The sequence below is a fragment of the Betta splendens genome, chromosome 14 (genome assembly GCF_900634795.4).
Source record: "Betta splendens chromosome 14, fBetSpl5.4, whole genome shotgun sequence".
NCBI lineage: Eukaryota > Metazoa > Chordata > Actinopteri > Anabantiformes > Osphronemidae > Betta > Betta splendens.
The window spans coordinates 14,110,933-14,136,704 of NC_040894.2; the positions used below are offsets into that span (position 1 = coordinate 14,110,933).

The 25,772-nt window shown below is 42.4% G+C and overlaps 1 protein-coding gene across 4 annotated transcripts in view; it reads right to left on the minus strand.

Annotated features, from left to right (window-relative positions):
• The window catches only part of LOC114869177 (cell adhesion molecule DSCAM-like), a 58,489-nt gene that overhangs the window by 27,196 nt on the left and 5,521 nt on the right, over window positions 1–25,772 (minus strand). For all 4 annotated transcript variants that reach the window (XM_029173143.3, XM_029173141.3, XM_029173142.3 and 1 more), the window contains exons 2-3: window positions 16,368–16,685; window positions 16,139–16,288 (exon numbers count right to left, since the gene is read on the minus strand). In XM_029173143.3, the coding sequence (XP_029028976.1) occupies window positions 16,139–16,288; window positions 16,368–16,685 (468 nt within the window). The remainder of the gene's footprint in view (window positions 1–16,138; window positions 16,289–16,367; window positions 16,686–25,772) is intronic.

A 25,772-nucleotide genomic window follows, 5' to 3' on the forward strand; every position in this document is an offset into this window, starting at 1 on the left:
CTGCACCTGTTCTTCAAACTGCAGACGAATCAACAAAACCCTCTCTCATCAAATACGTATACAATCAGACAATGGGCAGAGTAAGAATGGCGTTTATCTGCCCCGGATTTATGTGGCAGACACAGACGTACTATGACAGGATATCTCTATTCAGCATCAGACTGTTTGGAGGCAGCTGTGTGAGCACTTTTTTTTAATCCGGCAAATGATTGTCTGTTGAAGTCAAACCGAGGAGGGAAATCTTATCACAATAGCTTTCAAATCTATGCCTGCCTGTTTCCACTTTGCATTAGGTGTGTGCGTGCACCGTGTAAGTAGTCGAGCAAATAAACCTCAGATGCTATATGTTTACAATGCTATCATTGGGCCCTCTCTGGCCGACACTAAATGAGCCAGTGTTGAGCCTCAGCTGTATAATCATGAATATTCATCTCTCTGTGAGAACCTCACTGTGTGCCGCAATGGTGGGCATTAAGGAAGCTGCTCTGATCGGTTCCACCACAATCTATCACTTTGTCTGGATAATAAGTCAAACTGACAATAATTCTGCTTATCGCCAAAAGTGACAACAACACAGGCTTTATTACGGGAAATAAAATGTATGTCTGTCCAAGGTCTCCAGCCTTTCACAGTGAAGAGCATTGAGAAGCAGAGGGTCCCATCCCCCAGGGTTTTCTCTCTTTGCAGAAAATTCTCTAGATGCAAGCAGAAAAACATGTTAAAAAAGATATTTCCACATGGTTATTAACTGCATTTCTAGGGTGACAGAAATGTCACCTTAGAAATCCAGGCCTTGCTAAACTGTGATAACCTGATTTTTATAGTACCAATTCCATAAGACTTTATGGCTTGTTATGAATGACTTAAAAACAGTGCCCATTCGTGTTTTATGTTAATTTGTGGTGGCAAGTGGAGTGAACAATGCTGCTCTGTAAGTAAAGCAGAGGGGCAAGAGGAGGATTAGATAATCAAACAGTGTGCCACTTTAAATAATCTCTGGCCCCTCTGGGGGAAGTGAGACTTAAAGCCAGAGCCCTTCTGCTTTAATTGTCTGATTTTCCTGTTATTACTGTTGAGGGCCTCAGTAATTCAGGCTTATTAAATATTCAGGAGCCACACTGAGAAACGAAGGGGAGGACGGAGCGATGGGAGGAAAAGATGAAGGTAGAAAGGGTAGTGGGAGAAAAGAGTGGATGATACAGTCATGCAGAGATTCACTTTGATCCTGACTTGCCTGTAAAATGTAACAAGGCTTTTTCTGCATCAGTAGTAGAAGTAGTGTCACAATGTTTATGGTAATCATTTAGCTATTATAATGCACTGTGTTGCTATTTATTCAGTTTTACAAGCAATTACAATTGCTAATTATAACATGATATGATTAATTTCAGTTCGTCAAAATGTTTATAGAGATAAAACTGAAAATTTGGTTTAAGCTGTACAGTAAAAAAGAAGAAAGTCATGTGTAAAGAAAAACCTTATTTCCATTTTGCAGTTCATGTGCTAGAGCTGTCCGTGGTGCTGATCTTGTAATGAATAAATGAATAAATGCTTATAAGTGGTTTAGAGAGAACTTAATTCAGGAACAGAAAGAAAACCCTCCTTATACCGCTTGTCTGAATCTCAAGCAACTAAACTCTGACATTTAGTTTATAATGAGGTTTTTACAAAATGTTTTTAGAAAACACTCTCAAAATATAACTGTTGTATGTTGTAATGAAAAACCAGTTTAAATGGTTTAAAATGATTCAAACCTGTCTTAAACTTGGTTTTCAGGTGCCAATGTGACATTTAAATGATATATGCGGGTCTTGTTAACAGTCCCACATTATTTTATTGCACCACTTGAATATATATAGCCAAACTATGCAAAATTTGTGAAATTAATACAATTGTGCATTTGCACATCATCCCAAATGGAAGCAAATCAGAAATAAAATAATTAGCTACATCATGAAACTGAGACAATATAATGTATAAAATTAAACCACATGCAAGCTGAACGCCAATCAGTTGACAAACAGTAATCTAATGTGTCTGACTCCACACATACTATTTGGACCCCCTTTACAGCTCTTGTGCACAAAAAGGAGACACACCCCTCATCTGCCTAGCACTTAAATAAATTCTCAGAGCAGCCTCCACTTTGGCTACGATGGCTTAAAATCACAATGAAAAATTTCTCTTCTTCCCTGTATATGATTTCAACATTCCTCCTGCCCCTTCTCTGCCTTTGTCGCTGCCCCCCTCCCCCATCTGCTTGCTTTTCATCTTGTGCCTTTTCTTTGGTTATTCCTGTCCCCTTTCCTCTCCACCTCCTCCTTTTCCCCTTCCTACAGAGGATTAGCTTGCAGTGGTCAGGCTGCTTGACAGCTGCTTCACCTGAAGATTATCAATTAATGTTGCTGTGGAGACAGAATCAAGCTCCCCTCTTATTTTTTGCCCTATTTTATCCATTGTCATGGTCTTGTATATGGCTGTGCATGGGCTGAACCACAACCCACTGTTTGTTTGTTTACGATTAATGATCATGTAACCATTTAAATGATTACCTTGTGGAAGGGCCTTTGCTTCATATTTCCTTGAGGTGTGACTATATACGGGCCCCATGACCCACGATCACTCCAGATGAGCCAGACAGACAAGCATGGGATGTGTCCAAAATCATGTTGACTAGAATATATGCATGACAAATCAACAATGACAGTTTATCTTTATAAAAGCTCTATATATTTTAATTTGTTGCTAATTAGCATTTGATTCCCAATTAACCAAAGAAAAAAATCAAAGCTTGTTGCAAAAATTATCTTTTGAAAATAGGTGATTGAGTCACTTGGCAACAATTCTTTGTGTAAATTTAAATTACTAAGGGGCAAATCAGATTCTTATTGCTCCTGAAACATGGCCTCAACCCTGCTGCTATAGATAACGCTAAGCAGTGAAATAACTCCCCACAGACACATCATCATTGGCACCGGTGCCAGGCCCGCCAGCAGAGGGTTAAGTAAATATTGGGCAAAGCAGCTGCTCTCAGAGTGCCATCATCTGCTTGTGTTCCTGCCTGGTCCCAGCCTGGTATAAATCACATGCAGCAATTAGTGCCACGCTGTCCCCCTGCCCTCGTTAAACAACCCTACCGCTGAGGAAGCTCATAAACACCAGACACCAGGCTGCACTTGTGGAGGATGAAGGGGTAGGTGAGTGAGTGAGTGAGTGAGTGAGTGAGTGAGTGAGTGAGTGAGTGAGTGAATGAATGAATGAATGAATGAATGAATGAATGAATGAATGAATGAATGAATGAATGAATGAATGAATGAATGAATGAATGAATGAATGAATGGATGGATGGATGGATGGATGGATGGATGGATGGACACTAAGTGGAAAAGATCAGAGCTAACACAAAAGCATTGTAGGTTGAAACTAGACAAAGGGCAACAACCTCACGCTGATAAAATATGCTGAAATTAACAGCATCATATTTGCATTTTATATTAACAAGTTAGACTAACAATTAGAGCATCTTAAACTGCTGAAATTTTATTTTAGCCTTTTAGATGTTTGGTGATAAAAGAATTGTGATAAATCTACAACATTATAATCATTTAACAATTGAACAACAACTGAACTATGAATGTATTAACAAGCTGAAAAGCTAAAAATTTAAATCATCGTTAGATGTGTCTTTTTCACACACACAGTCTGTCCTCTTATTTCACCTATTCGACTGAACTTGTATTAGCTGGTGATGATCTAATTTATGATGCATATTCTAAAACGTGATAATCAATGATCACTGAGCTGATTTTTATTATCTATCAACCGTGATGTCAGTAATTTAAAATACACAATTAAGTCTTCAATATAATTTAGCTGACAATGGCTCGTGAAAGGACAAAAAACTGCGGCTGGCGAGAGGATACGTTGCCATCAGCACCATCCTATTACCATATTGCTTTAAATTACCACAATCACCGGGGGTGCAGTTAACATGCCACCACCGAGTAGGAAAAAAAATGCCAGACCAATGCTCTTGATTTACATTCTACTCCCTTTGTGGCTGTGCTACCAGTTGCTGTTGTGTCCAGCATAATTAGTAGGTAATTTAAGTGTGATTGGGCTTTGAGCAGATCTAGACACGCAGAGAGGTAATGAACGAACATGGGGGGAGTGTTCAAATGCTAAATAACTTGTCTGAGATGATGATTTTGCGTGGGTAGACTGTCCAACAACAAAAGAGGAAGACGCCGTGCAGAGAGGAACGGAGTAAGGTGGGCAGGCTGCTATAGCGGAGGGGAGTGGAGACATAAGGGCGAAGCAGGTGGGGAATGCTGCTGCTGCTGCTGCTTGCTTTGTACACGTGGTCTGCACTCATTCACAATTCCCTTTTATTCCCTCCTGTTTGTTTTCCCTGTCATTGTTTTCCTTTTGCTTTATTTGTGCTGTGGCGCATGCACAGATAAGAACAGCAGAAAAGTAGAAAAGGAAGACAATAGTGCAACAGTAATATTTTCGAAATAGACCCCTCCCTCCCTAGCTTGCAGACTGAGACCAGTTCTCTTGCTTAAATGCAGTGAGTGAGAGAGAAAGAGAGAGAGAGGTGTGCTGGTTACTGTGGCAACCAGGAGAGTGACTCCTAGGCAATGGCATGGTGGGAAATAGAGTGGAGGGTGCGTGCGTGTGTGTGTGGGTGCGTGTGCATGCGTGCGTGCGGATATGTGTGTGTTTTGGGGGGCGGGGTGGTCTGCGTAGAGTGCAGGAGGCAGATCAGAGGGAGGTGTCAGTAGGTTACTATACACGGGGAGATTCACCCTCACTTCCTATAGTGGCAGAAGAAAAGGAGGCAGAAACAAAAGCAGCTGTCGTTTGAACAATTGCGGCGCTGGAGTGGACTGGATTGGTCAGCATTTCCTCCTAACAGCCTCAATTTGCTCGCTGCTCCCAGATACTTCCTCACTTCAGAACACGACATGTCTATTGCAGGCAAAATATAACTTAATATATAAAATTATAGGAAAGTAGTACAAAAAAACCACTCAATAACTATACTGGCTTATTAGCTCTTTGCAGCGGTGCACGACTTTTCTGGCCTGTTGTGAAGAAGAGTTGACAATGACCTTATGACAGAAGCCCATAGAGAAACAGACTGCCGGGGAGAAAAACAGAGCCATAGGGTGGCTGTAATGAATATGCTGCCCCCTGTGGTGGGGATGACCTTATAAAACACAAACTGTCACAATGCCTGCTGGGAGCTGCCCTCTGTGCAAGGGCAAATGGCTTGAAACTCACTGGACAAGACTAGCAGCACGCACAGAGGGCAACACAGGGCAAACTGCATTAGTTATGTTCAGTCAATCAAATAGGATGAAACATTAGAAATTCAGATTAAGAGATGAAATGATGAAGTTTTGCATTTGTTTTACCTGCCTGACAAAGCACATTAAAATCTGAGGATGGCACAGTGTAAGGTGTTTAACAGGGTACATCATAAAAGTGTCATTATTGCTGCTGATAATTGCTTTACTTCACAATGATAACTTGCCGCTTTTATTAAACTAAACAACCCGTGCCTGCAATCGCTGTGATCTCAGCCGAGCGTTTGGAATCAGATAGCGGAGGAGCGGCACCCTCGAGTTTCAAGGGGGACTTTCATGTCACCATGAAGGAGCAGCAGAGGAAGGATAGAAATCAGAGTGAAGCATATGGCACCTTGAATTTTGGGCAATGAGAAGTGACAGTTTAACTAAATATTTGGCTGGCGAGGGACGAGGGGGGTAGAGAGTGCGGGAGAAAAAAGTGTATGTGTGTGTGTGTGTGTGTGTGTGTGCGTGTGTGTGTGCGTGTGTGTGGGGGGGTGGGTGGTTGAATCGGGATTAAAAAGGTGTGTGTGTGTGTGTGTGTGTGTGTGTGTGTGTGTGTGTGTGTGTGTGTGTGTGTGTGTGTGTGTGTGTGTGTGTGTGTGTGTGTGTGTGTGTTTGTGCAAGGTGAGGACATTGTGACAATGTGGGGACACTTGGCGGGTCCCCACCAGTCCGAAGGCTTTTTTGACGGTCAAGCTGTGATTTTAGGGCTGAGGTTAGAACTGAGTTTTGGTTCGGATTAAAGGAAAGGTTAGACGTCTGCCTTTATTTGTGATGGTTAGGGTTATGAAAGGGGATAGTGAAGGCATTATATCAACGGTGTGTGTGAGTGGGGGGGTGGAAGTTGGGTAAGGTTGCTAAACACTCATTTCATTTCCAAGGCATTACATTGATGTATCCGCAGTCTTATGCAGATGAGACTCCTTTCCATGTGCCAGCTTCTCTCACTTCAAGAGGATAAATAATGATATGAATATAAAAATACATTTGAATAATAGGAAATGGCAGGACAAGCAGCAGGGTCAAGCTGTCTCCTAGAGAGTGTTTGCTTTTTACCATCCCAGTGATCACAGCTCTTTTAAGATGCATGACGGCTGTAACTATGTCCTCATTAGGGTTTGTCCTCCTCTGGGCCCTGGATCTGTCCCATGAGGGATATGTACTTAACAGGTGCCTTCTGTACGAGCTGAGAAAATATGTAAAAACATTAAACTGCTGTTATGATCCCACTTTGTTGTTTATGATGTCAGTGTTTGAAATGCAGTTCTTGAAGTTGAAAAGTGTAGTAGGAACTGTAGCCTGCGTTTACTGTGAGATCTGAAGACAACGGTCCATGACATGTTCAAATGAGGGTGGTGGCTCAGTTGGTAGAGCATTGGCTTGGTAAGCAGAAGGTCCCATGTTCAAGCCCACCAGGGCATCTTGAGTAAGACACTTCACACTAGCTCCCATTGCTTCCCTCGGGGGATGGGTAAAAATGCAGAGGTTAATTTCCCCAATGTGGGATCTATAAAGTTCAATTATTATGATGAGGAGTTTGAGGTCATAACGAAGAAGCAGAGGAAGCAAAGCAAAGTGCAGACTGATTTAAATCTGGTAAACTGTCAGAGGGATTAGCCCAACAAATCCCTGGCAAAAATAGAGACCCAAGTCACTAGCCTTACAACCAGCTGCAAACCATCTGTACTTAATTGTAAGACACAAACTTTATGAAGATCAACTGGGGATTTGGGCACAAAGCCTCTTACGCCACTGAATTGGTGTCCCTGCCCTAAGGGAAGGTTACGTATGGGAGGGTGCTCGGGATGCGTCACATGTGCTTTAAACAACACTTTGTTTTCCAGTAATGGTCGGAAGGGAATTAAGATGTTCTTCACAAACACTCAAATGACCATGACTATCATCAAAACATTCAGATGTAAGACAAGTGAATTAGGATGTAAGTGTGTAATAACGTCCAGGAGAAAACGAGGACAAACCCTGAATGTTGTATTGTTTAATGTAGGTCATTGTACATTATGTTGTTCCTGCAGCCGTTTAAAGAATGGAGATAAGAACTTGTGTCCAAGCCACAGAGTGGCAGGTAGCCAGTGTAATCCTATTGAACAAGACCTGAGCTGAATTTGACGTGGGACACGTTGATGGCATGAGGAGCATGCCATCGGCCCAAACATTTGAACCTTAAAGACTGTTTGCACCTCAGTTCTTGGTTTATCTATTATTAATTATGGCATCATTAAATCATGGCACATGGCAACGTGGGAATTTTGTTTAATTGTAAAGAAAGGAATGTAAAACAGGGAGGCTTCTATGATGGCATCACTTCTAGGAAACTCGCAGACGGGTCACAAATATCTAAGCCGCTGGCCGCTTTAACTCATTTATTTTCTTTCACTGCGCTAATTCCTCCCATCTCCATATGTTAAGGATGGGGGAGGGAGGGGGACGCGTGCATGCGCGTGTGTCCACATGGCGTGGAGGGGTGTCAGGGATTAGGCCATTCTGTCTGGACATATGCCTGGTGCAATCATGCTGCAAAGGCTGTTTATTGTGCGTTTGTTCAGTATTAGTCTGCATGTGAAGATGTCCCCTTTCAAGAAGAACCTTACTGAGTCTGGTCACAGGTGCTGCTGAGAACATTAGCTTTAGTTGGAAAAATCCTATTTTGTTAGCAATGTTAGCAAACTAGACCTTGTTTTTCTCACCACAATGAATACAACAATCCAGTGGTTATAGACAGCCTTTCCGGAGGTCAAACCCCCCACTTGTATACTCTACCTTCCTCATTAGCGGGAATAATCCCCGATGGCCCGTCTGCCAGACACCAAAGCCACAAAACAGTGAGCAAACAAGGCCGCAATGAATGGGCTGACTGATGACGTGTGTGCGTGTGCGCATGTGTGTGTGTGTGTGTGTGTGTGTGTGTGTGTGTGTGTGTGTGTGTGTGTGTGTGTGTGTTTAAAATTACTGCGGCACCTGCTTCATTCTGGAATGGCCAGTTCATGTTTGTTTGATGAGTATTTTTGTTTGGTTTAGACTGCTGCTTAGTCCAGCAGTCAAGAAAGAATAGTATAGTTTCTTTTTTCTTTGAGAGCAATTCATTTTCAGCTTGTCTCAGCTTCTGATTATGAACCAAGAACTACCTCTATTTTAGCTCTGCAGACTGGCTCACACAAAATGGATGCTTTGGGCTGAAGGAGGCAGTAAGCCAGAGCAACAGCAGCAGCAACAGCAGCAGCAGCATTCGACTGCACAGAGCAAACCTTTTCACCAACCCTCTGTTCCTCACGCTCAATGACAGAAGATGGACAAATCACCAAAAAATCACCACCACTTCAATGCCCTTCCCCCACTCCTTTCCTAATACCCCTACCACACCAAGGTATGGTGCACCCCTCCTCCCCCTGCTGCCTCCCTGAATCATCAAACCCAGGATTACATTGTGTAAATTTAATCCTTCTCTATAGTGTCAATGTAGGAAACACAATATAATCAGGAAGAACATGAGCCTAGAGATAAATACATGCAATGCAACGTTAATTAAAACACACGGCTCACTTTAACAGATATATGGTGGGCTTAGTGCAGATTTACTAACATATGATATATACATACTACCTAGTCACATAATATATATTAAAATAGTGCAAGATATATGTGCTTTTTGTATTATAACTATATTCTTTGTATGTGCACAATAACGATGCCTTCAGGGCCTGTGTGTGTTAACTTGTGGTTAAATGCAATGCTGCACAAGGTCACATGGTCTGGTCTACATTTTTGGAGTTGTGTACATACAGGGTTGGTGTCAGACACACCTGGGCCACATGTAGATAAGGTACCACTAAGTTTAAACATGTGCTGCGCTTTGAGCAGGCCTTGGAGGTGGCAGTTAGCGAAGAGTCGAAGGAGCTGGCGAACATACAAAGAGCTTAATAGCTGCACAGAGAGACAAGCTTATCTTCCCACCACAGCTAATGTGAGCTTCTCAATTAGATGAAAGGCCCCCTCTCTCCCCTTCTCTAATTTTTCTGTGCAATTTCTCTAGGCAGTTTATTTAGGGTGGGGGTAGAAAAAAAGGAATAAGAGCCTGAGAAAAGCGTATTGGCCAAACATGTGACGAGTCATAGCCAGCTCCAGCCAATCAGGTGAGGCTGACAGCATCCACTCAGGCCCTCAGCAACAACATGACTATTTACTGTATGCAAGAGAAAAATCTATTTGAGGTTCATTACTGCCTGTCAACACTGTCACATTAGATTTTAGTGTCTGCAATAAATAAATATAATGTCTCTTTCTTGTTTTGTTTGTACTTAACATTATGTTTTGAAAAAGAAAAAGCTAATATTTAAATATTAAAAAAAAGAGCAGAAGGAAATTACGTTTTTGTTGAATCTGCTTCGTTTGTTGTATTTTTAGATTCTTCATTATGCATTTTGCATTTTGGATTAAATGGGATTATGCAAAGGAGCCTTCATGCGTTCACTTATCAGTTTAATTTCTTTGTCCTATGAATTATTTGTACAGGCTCCTTCACTATTGTAACGATCTCTATAGTTGCCAAGTGTAACTAAAGGATTATACAAGCATTTCTAAAAAATTAGGATTCCTCACCTTGGACAAAATAATGTAAATCCCTGCCTGGTCTTTACTACAGCGTGTTTGCACACACAGTGTAATTAACCATGCTCAAACACATTAATGTATCTAGTATTAAATTATGAATTTCTAAAAACTTAAATATTTTTAAATCTTGTGTTTTAAAAATATCTATAAAAATAAACATTGTGATTTTCAATTTGTAAAGTAACAAATCTGTGGCATTAAAAGATTTAAAAAATAACTGAAGCATCTCTCAAAAAATGTAATGCAACAATGCTTAATCCTTAATAAATACAGTGGTGCATTTTTTTTCTGGTTTAAACTGTGAAAATTTTTTTCTTTTTTCTTTTGAATAAATTTTACTGTCTTATTTAATATAAAATAAAATGTGGAGATGTTTTAAATAAAACAAAAAAAATATTTCAGCTCACTAAAACATATTTTTGTATTAAAACATGCATTTTTTGAACCTGTTCAAAAAGGACAACAGGATAAAGTGTGTGTGTGGGGGGGATCACCTTGAATAAACACATAATGTATCTGAACTGATTCTTAATCGTTATGTTAGGCCATCTGCTCCTCACTCTTCTCCCAGAGTCAAGGTTACGTACTGTAGCACAGCTTGAAAAGCACTGCTGCAGAACTGGGGCAGGGGAGCAAGGCCTGTTGCAGCTCGGCATGCAGGAGCACTTCCTACGCTGACTGAGACATTTCTTTACAGGGGTCACCCTGGCACCTGCTCTTAACTAAATGACTTTCCTTTCATTAGTTGTAGTTTTGACTGTTGGTGTATTTAGCAGCTACTTTTCGTAATGTGATGTAATTCTGTGTGCTACTAAACTCAAATTGAATTTTTATTTATGGTTATAAAATCATCAGCACATTTCATGCTTGTGGAGCTCAAATAACTAATAATAATTTACTGGAACATTAATATGTCCATATCAACAAAGGGCGGCAGTGAAAGGCGTTGTGGTGATGTCCAGTGACATTTCATTTCCTGCTTGTCCCCTTTTATAAGCGTCATGACAAGGACGTGACACCGAGGGCCCCTTTGTGTCATGATTCTTCATTAAAGCTCAAGTCATGATGTTCTTGCACTCCTTCTTCTCTTTGTTAGTTCACTGCCTGCCGGGCTAAATGCAGAACAGACAGGAATAGAACGACGGGAGAAGGATGTGGAGAGGAAGGGAGGCAGTGAGTTTAATGGACGGCCCCTCTGTCTCTCAAAGACGCTGCAGCAGCAGCTGCATGCGTGTGATAAGAGCCATTCACGGCGAGCTCCCCTCATTTCTCCTCTCACCCACCAGCACACGTGCTCATACCCCTTTCTCTCTGCCATACAGACACACACGCTGCAGGTTTGTTAAATTTTTTCTCGACGTCCAAGTATAGACTTTGGGTGGAGGTGACTCCTTTCTCATCCCTGACAGAGTCATCATGTAAGCAAAAACATGTACGTAGACAACCACTGATCAGGCTGATCAGGCCGAGCGCAGATATATTTTTAATCAGTTAAGTGTCTAAAAATCATCAAGTATGTATGTTTGTTGTGTACATAAAATCATTGTGATTCATTGTGATACTGCTATCTTCACATCCACACAGTCTACAAAATGTCTACATGTAAGTGCCAATTAATCTGTGGCTCCTTCCACTATTAGCTCATGTTACGCTTCTAGCTAATCTGTATCTTGGCGGGGAGCCAGGCGTGACCTGGCTTCCATTCGACCAGGTCCAGGAGCCGCAGGAGAGCAGGCGTGAGCTAGCCCTGTGCAGCGCCGCGCAGCCCAGAGAAGACATGCCAAACTGCAGCATCACAAAGGAGACCTCGCTGTTTATCAAAGATTAAGCAGTGTTTAGTATCTCTTCCTTGATGTAGATCCTTTATCTCCCCCACGATCTGTCTGGGATCCGACACACACACACACACACACACACACACACACACACACACACACACACACACACACACACACACACACACACACACACACACACACACACACACACACACACACACACACACACACACTTCCACCTCCATCTCACACCCTAATTGTTCCCAGCCCCAAGAGTTTAATAAAGAACAAATTGCGGTTATTGGTGAGCAAACAGCAGTATGGAGGAGAGAGAAAGGGCTATTTAATTAACATGTCTGTCAATCTAAGGGTGAGACTGAAGCTAATGTAATGCTTCACACTCACATGCTGCCAAGGACGGTCATGATGCATCAAATTTGTAACTCCTATGACTGTGGAGTTATGTTTCTACCTGTGATGTAATAATTAAGAATTGGCAACATTTGATACTAAAACAAGATAGTATTTATAATTTCTGTTTAGTGTTCATGTGTTACTGTTTGTTTACCCATTTAGCTGATCGTGCTGTCCAACCCCATTGTATCTACGCGTCATGTTCCCATAATTCTTTTTGGCAGCTGCAGCCAGATTCATGCACAAAGGTATTGATTTTCTTCCCAGTTTCTTTTTTTCTCCTCCTTCAGTGCAACCCTTTATTTATCTCGCTAAGCCCCTGCCACAGGGTGAGGCGAAAACCAGCTTCCAGTTTGCGAGACCAATTCAACACTGACGGCATAACTGGATGTTTTTTCTCTTTTTTTGTATTGCAGTTATCTGTTATTTATCTGACGGCACTGCCCATCTGCATAATATAATCCAGCTCTGTGGGAGACGCAAGTGTGTGTGTCTGTCCATTCGTCCATACAAATGCTCCATTCTCCACAGGCCACCTGACCCATTTTTCTTTGTGAATAAGAATACTCCAGCCAATCATGGGCAGACAGAATGACGAATGCTGGAGAAAGCTGTCACACATCGTATTTCCAACCCTGCCTGTCGACAGAGACACAGAGACTTAGTTCTCCTTTCTCCTCTCTCCGGCGCCTTCACTTTTCTTGCTTAACACTCTTCCATTTCCAGCACTCAAACCAGTAAAATCATTACTCACCCACCCGAGTCTCCAGCTCAAGGTTGTGCTGCGCCAGTAGCTCTACTTTCCATACTCTACTTACTTTAAAGCTGGCTGACTACTACTGCAACGTGCCTATGTGTGTCTGCTGCTACTGTAATAGCAGACATTCATAATGCCAAACTTGGTAATGAATGTATAATTAAAACTTTTCTTGTTGTTATATCAAGCCTGATAATATATCTGGGTGGCCAAACACAGCTACGTCCAAGGACATCTCAGGGTTTTCTGAGTGTATCCATAGTGACAGGAATGAGCTGAAAAGATGCAGGTCACCTTAAGTTTAGCTTAAATCAACTGCTTGACTTTAAACTAACAACTACACACCTGCACGCCTCCACATGCTGGTCTTCATTTGGTGCTGCATTGTAATGGAGGGGTGGAAGACAAATAGTGGACACTGTGGAAGTACGCCACACCATCCAGCAGCATTCTGATAGCAGCTTGTGATATTTACTTCAAAGGCCCATTTTACACAGTCAATTAGGCCGGCGTATTGCGGCTGACTCATTTTACTCTTGGCAGTGGCTGGGGGGATTCAGGCTGGCAGCGAAAGTCCAACACACATCCCAAATGTCAAAAAAACATGAAAGGAAACTGTGAAAAACACAACATGGCTCAGTAAAGGGCCAGACTCAGAGCATTTACTCTGCGGTGACACCGAGTGATGGTTCACATCACACATCAAACACCATAACATACAGTACTTTCAGTAGATGTTAAAGCTGTGTTATAGTTCATATATCTGTGAATGAGAGAAAAAAATAAAACAATGTGGGATGGCCAAGCAGATCCAAGAGAGTTTGTGGCACAACGGCCTCTGTGCGTGTGTGCGTGCGTGCGTGTGTGCGTGCGTGCGTGCGTTTCCTCTGCAGCATAGCTGGGGGGCAGCCTCTCTTGGCTTCACTGGTATTGAATGCAGAACAGGCAGCATCAGGCCGAGGCAAATGACTACAAGCCCTCTTCAGTGACTGCAGCACAGGCAGCACCTGGGGAATGGCCCTGCACAGCAACGCAGCCACACCCATAGACTGAGGCATCATAAGACGTGCCCAAATTGCAGCCAGTGCATGCACATGTTTAGCAGGTGCAGCTCAAAACTAAAATTGACTCTTTTGCAGTTTGGGATAAGGTTTATCCACTATCTCCCATGTACACAGACTTCTGCTTCAAATTCTTTGTATTACACAAAAATGTACAGGACACTGATTGCAGTCATGCTGACTCGTGTTTAGCAGCCCTAGACTTTCTTTTTACCAACAAAACAAAATAATCACAGTCATCTCTGGTCTGAACACTGGGCCATAGGCCTGGGTGTAGTTCGCTATCAATGAGTACAAATGAAACAAAAGAAACAAATTAATTTCTGTACGCCGTTTACTACTTGTTCTGATCATTTAGCTGTAGATAGTTTGTGCAAATACATCTTTAATCATTTAGCTATGACAAGGCTGAGGGTTGGGGTCGACTTTGCCTCTTTGACACCTGATTTAAGAAGCCTATTATACAAAGCACACTTCACTCCATTGTGTCAACAGGTAACAAGTGAACCAGCAAAGTCATGATAATCAGGATCGTTTGTGATTGGGTGCCTCGTTTAGACAATATCTCAAATCCTCTTAGTGTCTGCAGTTTGTAGCTTTGCCAATTGTTGCATTGTGTGGATTTTTTGTATTCAATCACAGTTTCAACTGCATACAAAGTTTAGAAGAAGAGACTTTTGCAAAGTAATTATGAAGCTTTAAAAGTCAGCATTGGAGCATGACCAGTTTCTGTTATAAACTCTGACCGCTGGAAAACTGACGCAACCGACGCAGAGGCATTTGTCGTCATAATTTTCTATTCTGTTCACCAGAGTTTTGTCTGAGTGTTTTTTTGTTACAGTATAGTCATCCCTGAAACCAGTTGAGGTCCGTGCACAGGGAAACCTCAGACTCTTTCTGATGGGCACCAAACAGCTCAGCACACATTCCAAAATCAAAAGGAGATTAAATTATTCATCGCAAAGACAGAAACGCCAGAATTTTTTTAGTTTGAAGCCCAAGTGTCAATATTATTTTTTTGCTCATCAAACTTTTAAATGTGGAGGCTCTTTCAGGAGATGAAGGGCTCGGCTAGCTTGTCTTGAGCTGCCTCACTTGTCTTGAGATGCACACTTACAGTACAAAGTGCACTTTAAGTGTGTGTAGCAGAGGACGAGGCGAATGGACAGTGCGTCAGTGGGATGTGTTAACTGAGATGTGAATAAAGACCATTTGCTCATGGATTTATAGCCCTCCGTCATCCATTATTTAGCCGGAAGAAGAACAGTGGATTGGTTGCCAATCCACTTAGGAACAGTGTATTGGTTGCCGGGTGATTTTACTGACAGTGTCAGTAGATGACTGACAGCTACAGATAAAAGATATTTTTATAGCTTAGCATCAAAATTTAGATTTAAATAGTTTTTTAACAAATGAAAACAAACTGCAGGTTTCTAAACCTCACAAAGTCTCCATACTTCAAAATAGTGGTAGTGGTAGTACTGCAGCTGAAAACATGCTCTGGGCAAATGCATTTATTGACAATTAAAAGGGTGCTATAGATTTTAACAAGGCTGATTTCACATCAGTAGACAAAAGTTACCCCCCCCCCCCAAAAAAAAATAAAAAATATACCTCACTGGCCACTATTTGCCCTCCATCCAGATATGTAATGACATTAGCGCTTGTCTATTGAGTTTGCTAAATGCCCCACATAAACTGAATTTGCCCCCCAGGGCTGGGAAACAATCGCACAGGCGAGAGTTCCATTTAAGTGATTTGAATGATTGGAGTGCTGCAGTGCTCCCTATCAGCCGCAGAAATGGGTCAATACACTGAGGCTAAGTGACACGGCTGGCGGCCTGCGCTCTCGTGGAAGCACCGGGCACGAGGGAGAGGAGCGGGACCTTGCAGCCACTGGGTCAGACAGACGTGGATGCACAGATATGCGCAGACAAGGCAGGCCTGGCGAACTGGTGCAGGCCTTTTATAGGGACAAATATCCCTGTTGTCACATTCCTGAACACAGGACAAACACCACTTCACTCAGACTGACGCTTAGCCAGGGTGAACTTCAGCTAAACTGCCGCAGCCACTGTTCGAAGGAGAACAATAGAATGACTCATCAAAATACGAGAAACAATCAAAGATGCCGTGACTTACTTTCTGCGTTGATTGACATTGTGTCTTTCTCCCAGGACACAACAGTGATGTAGGCCTCCACTGAGGCGGGGATAATGCACTTGAAGACCACCACATTGCCTCTCATGGCTTTCTGGTCCTCCACTCGGACAGTATAGGGCTCTCGGAGGACTGGGAGGAGGAGACAGACAGGTGTGAGACGCAAAACTGCCAATATTGAGTGAGAAAATGCTTCAATAGACCAACTGACCGGCCTTAATGTGAACATCTTGGCTCCTGATTCTCCCTGAGGGGTTCTCCGCTGTGCAATAGTAGGTGTTGTCGTGGATGAGTTTGCTGAAGCTCGAAGGGGGGATGTGGAAGATCTGAAGGGTGCCATTTTGGTGTACATGGCGAATCCCTGGCACATCATAGATCTCCTCGCCGGTGGCCAGGTACCAGCGCAGTGAGGCAGAGGGCACGCCTGCGGCGGGACAGGGCACTGATGTCCCTGTGGTGCTGGCGAACACTACCTCTTGCACAGATGCATTGACAAAATATAAGCTGGAACGTAGATCTTCACAGAGAACTGTGAAGATAAATCACATTACAAACACAATCATTAGTAACTGTTTCAATTTCAATTAAAATATAATTCCTGCATTGCTTAAAAGTTTAAAAACTGCATAGTTACACCCAGTACGTCACAGAGTAGGGGTCCAAACTGTGCTACGGTATCCTGCATCGCTGGTTTTCTTAGTATTTAGGCAGAGTGGGTGTTTTACTGGATTACAGCTGCACTGCAGAAAGCTTGCAGGAGTGTGTAAGTCTGGTTGTCTGCTAAGAGACATTGCAGAGAGAGAAATAATACAGCACACACAGTGGCCACACCCGTCCTCTAAAGCAGCCCTGTGTGTACAGTATGTACACACATACTAAGACATAGATGACTAGAAAGCTGTCAGTTAAGCAGGCACAGTAGAGTTGTAGCCCAACCAATATGATCAAATATTTTATTTTGGAAAAAAAGCATTAGAAAATGATCAGTTCAGGTAGGAACATATAAGCAATACTGAAGGGCACACAAGTTTCACCTAATACAGCAATTCATGTGTTGCTGAAATGATGATGATGATAATATTATTCCTGTGGTCAACTAAAATAATGCAATATTTTACACCTAATACATAAAAACAGTCATTTTATCATGTTGGTCCATGAAAGGATTTTTCCAGCTACAGGAGCAGGTCAATGCAATGATGCTGTGTTACTGTGAAGAGACCTGTGATGTCAACGCTGTAGGCGTAAAGCCAGGAGAGAGCCCTTTTTCCAATAGGTCCACATCCTATTTATATAATATTTTAGTATTCAAAAAGCAAATATGCAAATACAGGGAAAACTCAACTCTCAACTTTTAGTTTGGGCTTTCAGCTGCATTGCTCTCTCAAACTCTGGAACTCAATTCCAGCGGACACAACATTGAAGCTTTTCCAGTCCAAAACTCAGGGGTTTAGCATATCACATTCATTCTGATATTTTAGAAAGGCGCAAAAAAAATCCTGAATATCAGTGATGCCAAGCTCAAACATAACGTTTCAGGCCCAGTGCATTAGGAATGACAAACAATAATTCAATGAACAGATGGTGATGTGGGCGAAGAGGAGGTGACTAATCTATCGTTGTATTAGTTGCGTGAACAGCTACTATCAGTCCCCCGCTGTGAATATCAGACACATACTGTATCCTTCCGTTCTGTGCTGTGGTAATGTGGCTTCCCCCTCCTCTCAGCAGCTTGCCTGCCAGTCTGTGCGACAGCTGCCAATCCTCCCTCCCCAGAGACCAAACATTTTAGCGCTTCATAAATTCTTAATAAGCGCATTCGAATCACCGGCCATTTCCACCCGCCAGTCGTTGGGCCTGACAAGCAATCACGCGGCGTACACGTGTTTCCACACATTTGGAGCCAAGCTCACTTCACACGTGTGGCAATCGGAGGCCGGGTTGTAGTGTGTTGGCAAGCCAGTGGTTGTAGCTGTCGACAGCTACAAGACCCTGGTGGAAAAGGCCAAGAACCCACAACATGAGACAGTTTGGGGGGAATGTTTATCCAATGACTCAAATTTTTCTTCAAATGAGGTGACATATTGTGAAAAAAGGAATGTCTGCGCATCAGTTGGCAGATGGATGTACCTACTGTAGGTGTATTGTGTATCTGAGCACTCTAGTAATCTCACATAATAAACTATCACCAAATTTCATTTAGAACACATTGCAAAGATTACTTGAAGCTAAAATTATTAGACTCAATATCCTCCCTCATTATAATAAAAAACCTTCTCAGGCATTAATTTAGAGCCTTGTAATCATGCTGAGTAACAGATTGTTCTTTTCTCAAGTAGGCAAAGCTGCCATGAAGAGGATCATAAAAACTCAACATCTGCTAAACATCTGGGGGCTATTGTGACTGTTCGGGTGTGATTAAAGAAAGACAGAGTGAGATTTAAACCTGTGAAACCAGTGAAAAGGTACAAATGCAAAACCAGGTGTTTTAGGATAATGAACACCTGTGTTTAAGACGTGCAAGTAAGTTATGGATGTTTGTATTTTACTGTTATCACCCTGTGGTCTGAGAGTTAAAGGTGGCAGTGAAGAGGTAGGGCTGCTGTTTGCACGAACCCATAAATAATGGAGAGCGCTTGCCCTTTTTCGGTGGCTGGTTCACTGATAAGATGGGCTTGATGGACAGATACCAGTAATTCATATAGATAATAAAGGAGCGCATTCATATTTCAGTGCAGTTCAGGCTAACAAAAGGGGCGGAGTGAGAAGGTGGGAATGCTGAAAGGCACTCAGACAGTGACTGTGAGCAGCAAACAGAAGCGGAGAGACGGAGGTTTGAAGAACAGGACAGGTGACGTAGAGACGAGAAGGTTGTTCCTCGCTATTGATCGCAGCTAAATCTCAGCGCGTTTGTCTTTTTCATCCCCCACTCCCTTGGTTCGTATTCCTTTCTAAATTTTACCTCTCCTTCACGCTTTACTGACCCTCTCTCTCGCATTGAGACTTGCTCCACCTTTACACACAAATGCAGCCATGAAGAAAACTGTAAACTGAGAAGAGAGGCTGAAAAAGGAAGTGTAATATCTTTAGATGCAATGTGGGATTAGGATTTGTTCAGTTTAGTTGTGTAAAGTCTTAAACCTCACCTTGCATAGTGCCTTGAGATACCCTTGTGATTTGGCGCTATATAAATAAAATTGAACTGAATTTATTGAATGTTCTATCTAGGGAACCTTTACAAGGCCCACCTAATAAAAACACTGCAGTCAAAAACCACAGTAGATACAGTATATAATAAACATTAATTCCTCTTTACGACACATTATCTCCAACAGTTTAGCCAAGTCTGCATTTGACTCAGTATAATATGGGACACGCTGCTTGTGACTGTTTAAGCAGAAATTACATAAATGTGACTTTTTGGGAATATCCAATTGTAAATTAACAGCCCAGGAACAAACCATCACAATTTATCACAATGCTCTCTTCAATGCACATGGAGGAAGGACGTGGGAGGCTGCTGGCTGTCGCCAAGTGTTTGTGTGCAGCACTGCTAAACAGTAATTTCATTACCGGCTGTCAGGAAGTAGTAAGATATGACACGTACAATAGATATGTAACACGTGCCTTTTGCATGTTATTAAGATTCTTTTGATGATCTGGGAAATACCAAAGTACGATCAAAACAAGAGCGAAGTAAATGTTTGAACAGTGGATGAAAGATTTATGTGGCACTACCGACAGTCGACCCCTCAGCCGATTTGAAAGTCTACACCACATTTCTGATATAATATATAATTTTTTTTTTTTAATTAAAAAAGACCCTGTCACTGTAATAGATTTGTTTTTTGTTTCCCTGTTAGCCATACAAAGTTATTTTTTCCACTATGCATATTTTTTTTAATGAATTGTTTTTTTTTTTATGAATTCCACATTTACGAGTACAAATTCTCCCCTTTTTCAACGTTTGATCCCTTACGGTGGTTTTAGCGTCTCACACATGTGTCCCATTATATTATTATACTAAAAAAACACCGGCCCACTCCTTGCTCAAATGCTCCCACTAACAGAAGCGTGTTTTAATCGACATCAGTTTTCCATGAACTGAAACCACAAAGAGGAAAAAGTGATATTGTTAAATTATGAATGTGATGCATCCATAATAGATGGACTTGCACTTTTTGTCTGTGTTTTCTGTCACAGCAAAGCTCTGAGTAGGGACTGGAGGTGTGCCGTGTTGGGTTAGTAAAGTGGCTCCCTTATTCCTACTGAATAGTCCCACATGTCAGCACCTATTGTTGCCAGTCCGCATCGAAGCCTCTAATCACGGATTACAGGTGACTTTTAATGCATCGCCCCCTATTACGGGGCCTCTGCCACGTAATGGCCAGTAATGCTGCTGGTTTTGGTAACTTTTGAATGCAGATTTATATGCAATTGATTAGCTGCTTCAAAGACCCTTCATCAGAAAAAAAACAAGCAAGATCTTTATTTTCCATGTAACGTGTGTAGCGTCCATTCTGCCATCAGTGGTTACATAGACATTTTATTGAAGTAAAAATCTAATCAATAGGAGGCCCACTAACACACTGAGTATATTGGCCTGTGCATTAGCCCAGTTTTATTTTAGAGGCTTTCTGCTCAGTCTGTATTTACCTTAACCCAGCATCATTAATCAATCAGAGACAGTTGTGTTCAAGGCCTCTTCTTCCCCCTTTTCAAGTTATAAAAAATCACATTAATACCTATATTATTTCATATTATCCTAGGTAATTGATTAGTTTTCTACAGGATAATCTAACATTTGGCCTTTTCTTAGATTTTGTCACAGTGCATGAGCTCTTTGTACCAACATTGCCTGCTCTGCCCAATGCAGCTAATGTATTTAAACATTAGGAGTCCAGATGGGACTCAGCCACAGCATGGCCTTCGCCAGGTCAGCAACCCCAGTGGTGTTCCATTGAGTACCTGGGCATCAGACATTAGGGCAGCTCCACTGGGGCAAACAAGCACTGAGCCACAGTGACAGCTCCTAGCAAGCAATGCAGGTAATTAAAGCAGAGCTCTGCTGAGACCGCCTAGGGTAGAGGGAGTAGAAAAAGGGAGAGGGACTGGGAGGGCTGTGGATGGGGTTGGTGGAGAGGATGGCTTCATGATGACAGTGAGTAAGCATCACCCCCCCCCCCTTCCTTACCCCATCAACGTTACAACAACCGTCCCCTCCCCTTCTGCCCTAGGGGCTTACACAATAAGCAGTAAAGAGAAGCGCTGTGCTGAGCTGAGATGCACAGATCCAGGACAAGGTCCCCTCACTTTGCCAAATCTCTGGCTCCCAATTTGCCCTCATGAATAATGTTGAGCGGTTGTGCTGAGTGCCATGCAACCGCTATGTAAAACCAATGATATCCTCCTCTGACGTTAACTCTCTGGAGGGCGAGATGAGAGTCACATTGAAGAGGGTTAGTTGATGCATATGAACACTCATTTACATAAGCGCTAACAGGAGAGGGGGAACTTCCCACATACTCGGAACCTTGAAGACCTGAATCGGTTACATCACCACCGTGGAAAATGGATAAACACTGCAAATCAAATCACACAAGGAGAATAAATAATAGAGGTGAGTGAACAAATGGAGAAACTGGTGTGAGGGTATAAACAAGCTCTAGCTGCTGCCAATGAAACACACATAAAAAGGTATATTGAGAAAAAAGGGAAATAGGTGAAAATAACTAGACAAGGCAGTTCTAATGCATCACTAGGCTTCCTGAGTGTCATGGTTCTGTGTCACTGCTCTTCATTTTTACCATTTCCGGGGCCTGTTCTGTTATGTTAGTTTCTGCTTACCTTCCCAGTCACAAGATTTTTCAGCTGTTTCTATTTAGTAATCAGCCATAGTACTTAGCCTCCAGTATTCACCTCAGTCTCCTGCCAGCTAGAGAGGACTAGCTCGTATCCCTGCGTCTACATTCCAGCATTCATGCCAAGTAAGTCCTGCCGTGTACCAGTTCTGGATCGTGTTTTTGACCTTGTCCTGTCTGCTCCCTGTTGGTACTGTTTTGGACTCTGCCTTGTTAATTGACCCTTGCCTGGAATTTGACTGCCTTTGCCTGACCCCTGTCTGAATCGTTATCATTAAATCTCCAACAAATCATTTCTGTGTCTGGTGTTGTACATTTGGGTCCTTCCCTCATCCTGATCCACGACACTGAGCAACCCAGCACTAAAACACTCAATACACTGTACAGTAACATTCCAAAAATTGTCAATTAAATTATTGACACATTATATTCAAACTTTGTCCTTTTGTGCAACCATTAGGTTTAAATTTGTGGCTTTATTTCTGATACTTCATTCATCTCTACAGTTTAAAAAAAGAGTTTGTCGGAAAATGTTGAAAAACACCTGTGACATTGACTGCAACTTGGTGCCATTTGATTACCAACATTTTACGTACCTCCAGAAGGTGAGAGACCAGAAATTACAGTAATCACAAAAGCTCAACTCAAGCTCTGGTAGTGCTCCTGTCGCCCAGGTTGTGGGTTCAATCCCCTCAGACAGGGGCTGCGTCAGGAAGGCCATCCGGTTTAAAAACTATCTTCCAAATCTGTATATACAGTACTATTGTACTGTATATACTGAAGACAAGATGTACAAGTTATAATACACTAAATGGCACAAGTAATTCAAACTATGTGAAAACCCAGGAACGCAAAAACACACCACAATAAAGTGACTTGCAGTTTCCCTGCCATTGTTGTTTAACAGTGTGTCAGTCGCTTGGTAGCTGTCACATGACAAATATTCGAACGAACGATCCATAAAAATCTAAATGAACAAATCTCAAAAGTACTGTAGTGCTTGCTGCTCATTACAGAGCCTGAGCTGTGAACGAAGAATGATGAATGAAACCGTGCCTTTCACGTGAAGTAAACAAGTAGTAGTAAACAAGTGAAAGTAAAACTATTTTGACAATTAGTGGGACTAAAATGTTTACATGGTGCATTTATTGTCTCCAAAATACCTACCTATCGTAATTTCCAGACTATAAGCCGTTACTTTTTTCACACAGTTTCAAGCCAGGTGCGGCTAATTTGTGGATCTTTTTTCTTCTGATCTTCACGCCGCCAAAAACAGCTGAGATGTTCAGATCTCGGATCCGACTGAAAGCTGTTGAGACTTGCGTGTTGTATACGCCCTTAGTCTTCCTACTCTTAAGTGTGCTCTTTCTACTGATGTTCTGGTACAGCTCTTTTTGTTTTGCACCCATATGTGATTGACTTGATGACCATCGGATGAACAGAGCCAACAGGCGTATTCTTTTTTTCTGTCTTAAATAAATGGCTAACTCTACAAAAAAGTTTGTGAAGATGTTTCATTTATTCTTATGCATAAACCACGCAGGAGTTGCTCTGCTCAACAAAAGCCAAAACAATCGCCATCTTAAAAAAAGTTGAGTTGAAAAGGCCTGTCCATCAGAGCACAAACAACAGTGCTGGCAGCAGCTCCATCTGCTATGAGGAAAAGACAGTGAAAGAAAGACCGAGAATTAATTCAGACACAACGACGACGAGGCAGCGGTGATAGTGGTCAATTACTTTTATGGTACGCCACTGTACGGTGTGTTGCCCTGCGATGGACTGGCGACCTGTCCAGAGTGTACCACGCCTCTCATAGCCAGCTGGGATAGGCTCCAGCACCCCCGCGACCACGCATATGGGACTCAGCAGTATGGAAAATGGATGGATGGTTGAATGCTGTACAACACAGCTGTGTTTTTACTTTTACTTACTTTAATTAAAAGTTACAAAATCTTTGTGTATAATCTTTCAGCGTAAATATCTCTTTACAATGTGAACACCTGCAGTTTATAGACAGGTTACAGACAGGTGCGGTCTATATATAAAACAACCTTTTTTGTATTAAAGTCTAATGGGTGCGGCTTAAATTTTAAAATTTCTATAGTCCGGAAAATACAGTATATTACGAGTTTATTTTACATGATGTGTAGGCTTATTTTGCTATTTGTGAGTGGGATGATGGAGAGAGGAAAAGGAAGGTGGTGGGGAAGCGGTCTCAGGTAAAATCAGAGTAAGGACAGTAAGCCCAGCAGGAAGGGATAAATGAGGAGATTAGATGAAGAAGGAAGGCTGACAGCTTCGAGATCATCTTTACACACTGGTTCACTACTGCACAGTTCAGCCTATCCTACTGTATACAAGCCATAGCTGCCTGAATATACAGTAGAACACCAAGCAAGACAAGGTTCCATCCATCCATCCATTTTCTTAACCGCTTACTCCCTAGTGCGGGGTCACGGGGGTACTGGAGCCCATCCCACCTGGCTACGGGCGAGAGGCAGGGTACACCCTGGACAGGTCGCCAGTCCATCGCAGGGCAACACATAGACAGACAACCATTCACTCACACACTCACACCTACGGGCAGAGAAGCCAATCAACCTAATGCACGTCTTTGGACTGTGGGAGGAAGCCGGAGAACCCGGAGAGAACCCACGCAAACACGGGGAGAATGTGCAAACTCCACACAGAAAGGATCGAACCCAGAACCTTCTTGCTGTGAGGCAACAGTGCTACCCACCGCACCACCGTGCCGCCCAGACAAGGTTCCAAATTTTGGATATCACCTTTGGTAAGAGTCGGTTGCATTATAGAATACATTACACCTTCGTCATAATGTTGTATATGCATGGTTTAACAGAAAGATTTTTGTTTCAGTGCCACAATGTTTTAAATTTTCTGTGATGGTAAAAAAAGAAAACAAAGATGAAAAAATTAGGCAAAATTAGCTGGCAGTTGACATCGGAGGCCACATCCTGGGGATTAATGGGATTGTGAGTCAGATGACTAGACATTGTTGCCTTTGGTCTGACCAGTCACAGTCATCCTTCCCCTTGGAAAAATATCACCCCCCCCCCCCCCTCCACCTGCCAGCACACCAACCCTCTCCCCTCTGTCCCCGCCCTCGCTCCCTTCAACACCCCTCTGTTTGCCTTAAAGGCGAGGGCATTGTGTGTTTACTCACTGTACTGCAGCAGAAACTGGCCCTTTATTACTGTAGGTATATACCTAATACTATATGTATCATACATCCATCCATTAATAATGGATAGATGTAAGATGGGTATTGTTTTTGTGCATCAATCAGATCAATTCTTAAATTTAGAAAGATGGAAAGGATGGTTATTATAGAACAAGCTTTCCATAAATGCACCTTATGATCCTCATTTAGTCCTGCAGTCTGCATATGTAGCACTGGGTATAAATCACCCTGATGGATACACGCTCAATTGAGTGTAACAGAGACAGGCAATGGCTGAGAAAAGTGCAGCTATCTGCATAAGACCCGCACTCAATCTGCTCGCACACCAAAGGCCTTCATTATTAATCATCAGGTTTTTTGGGATCATCACAAGCAGTTTTTCAATTGTTCACCGCTCCTTTCCTCCCCCCCCCGTCCTGCTAGACGGTGTGTCAGACTGGCTGCCTGATGACGAGGTGAGGGAGGGGGATGATGAAGGGGGGTGGGGGGGTCTGCAAACACTGCAGCAAAACACACATCTATGTACTCAGAGCGTTTAGTGCCTAGGATTAAT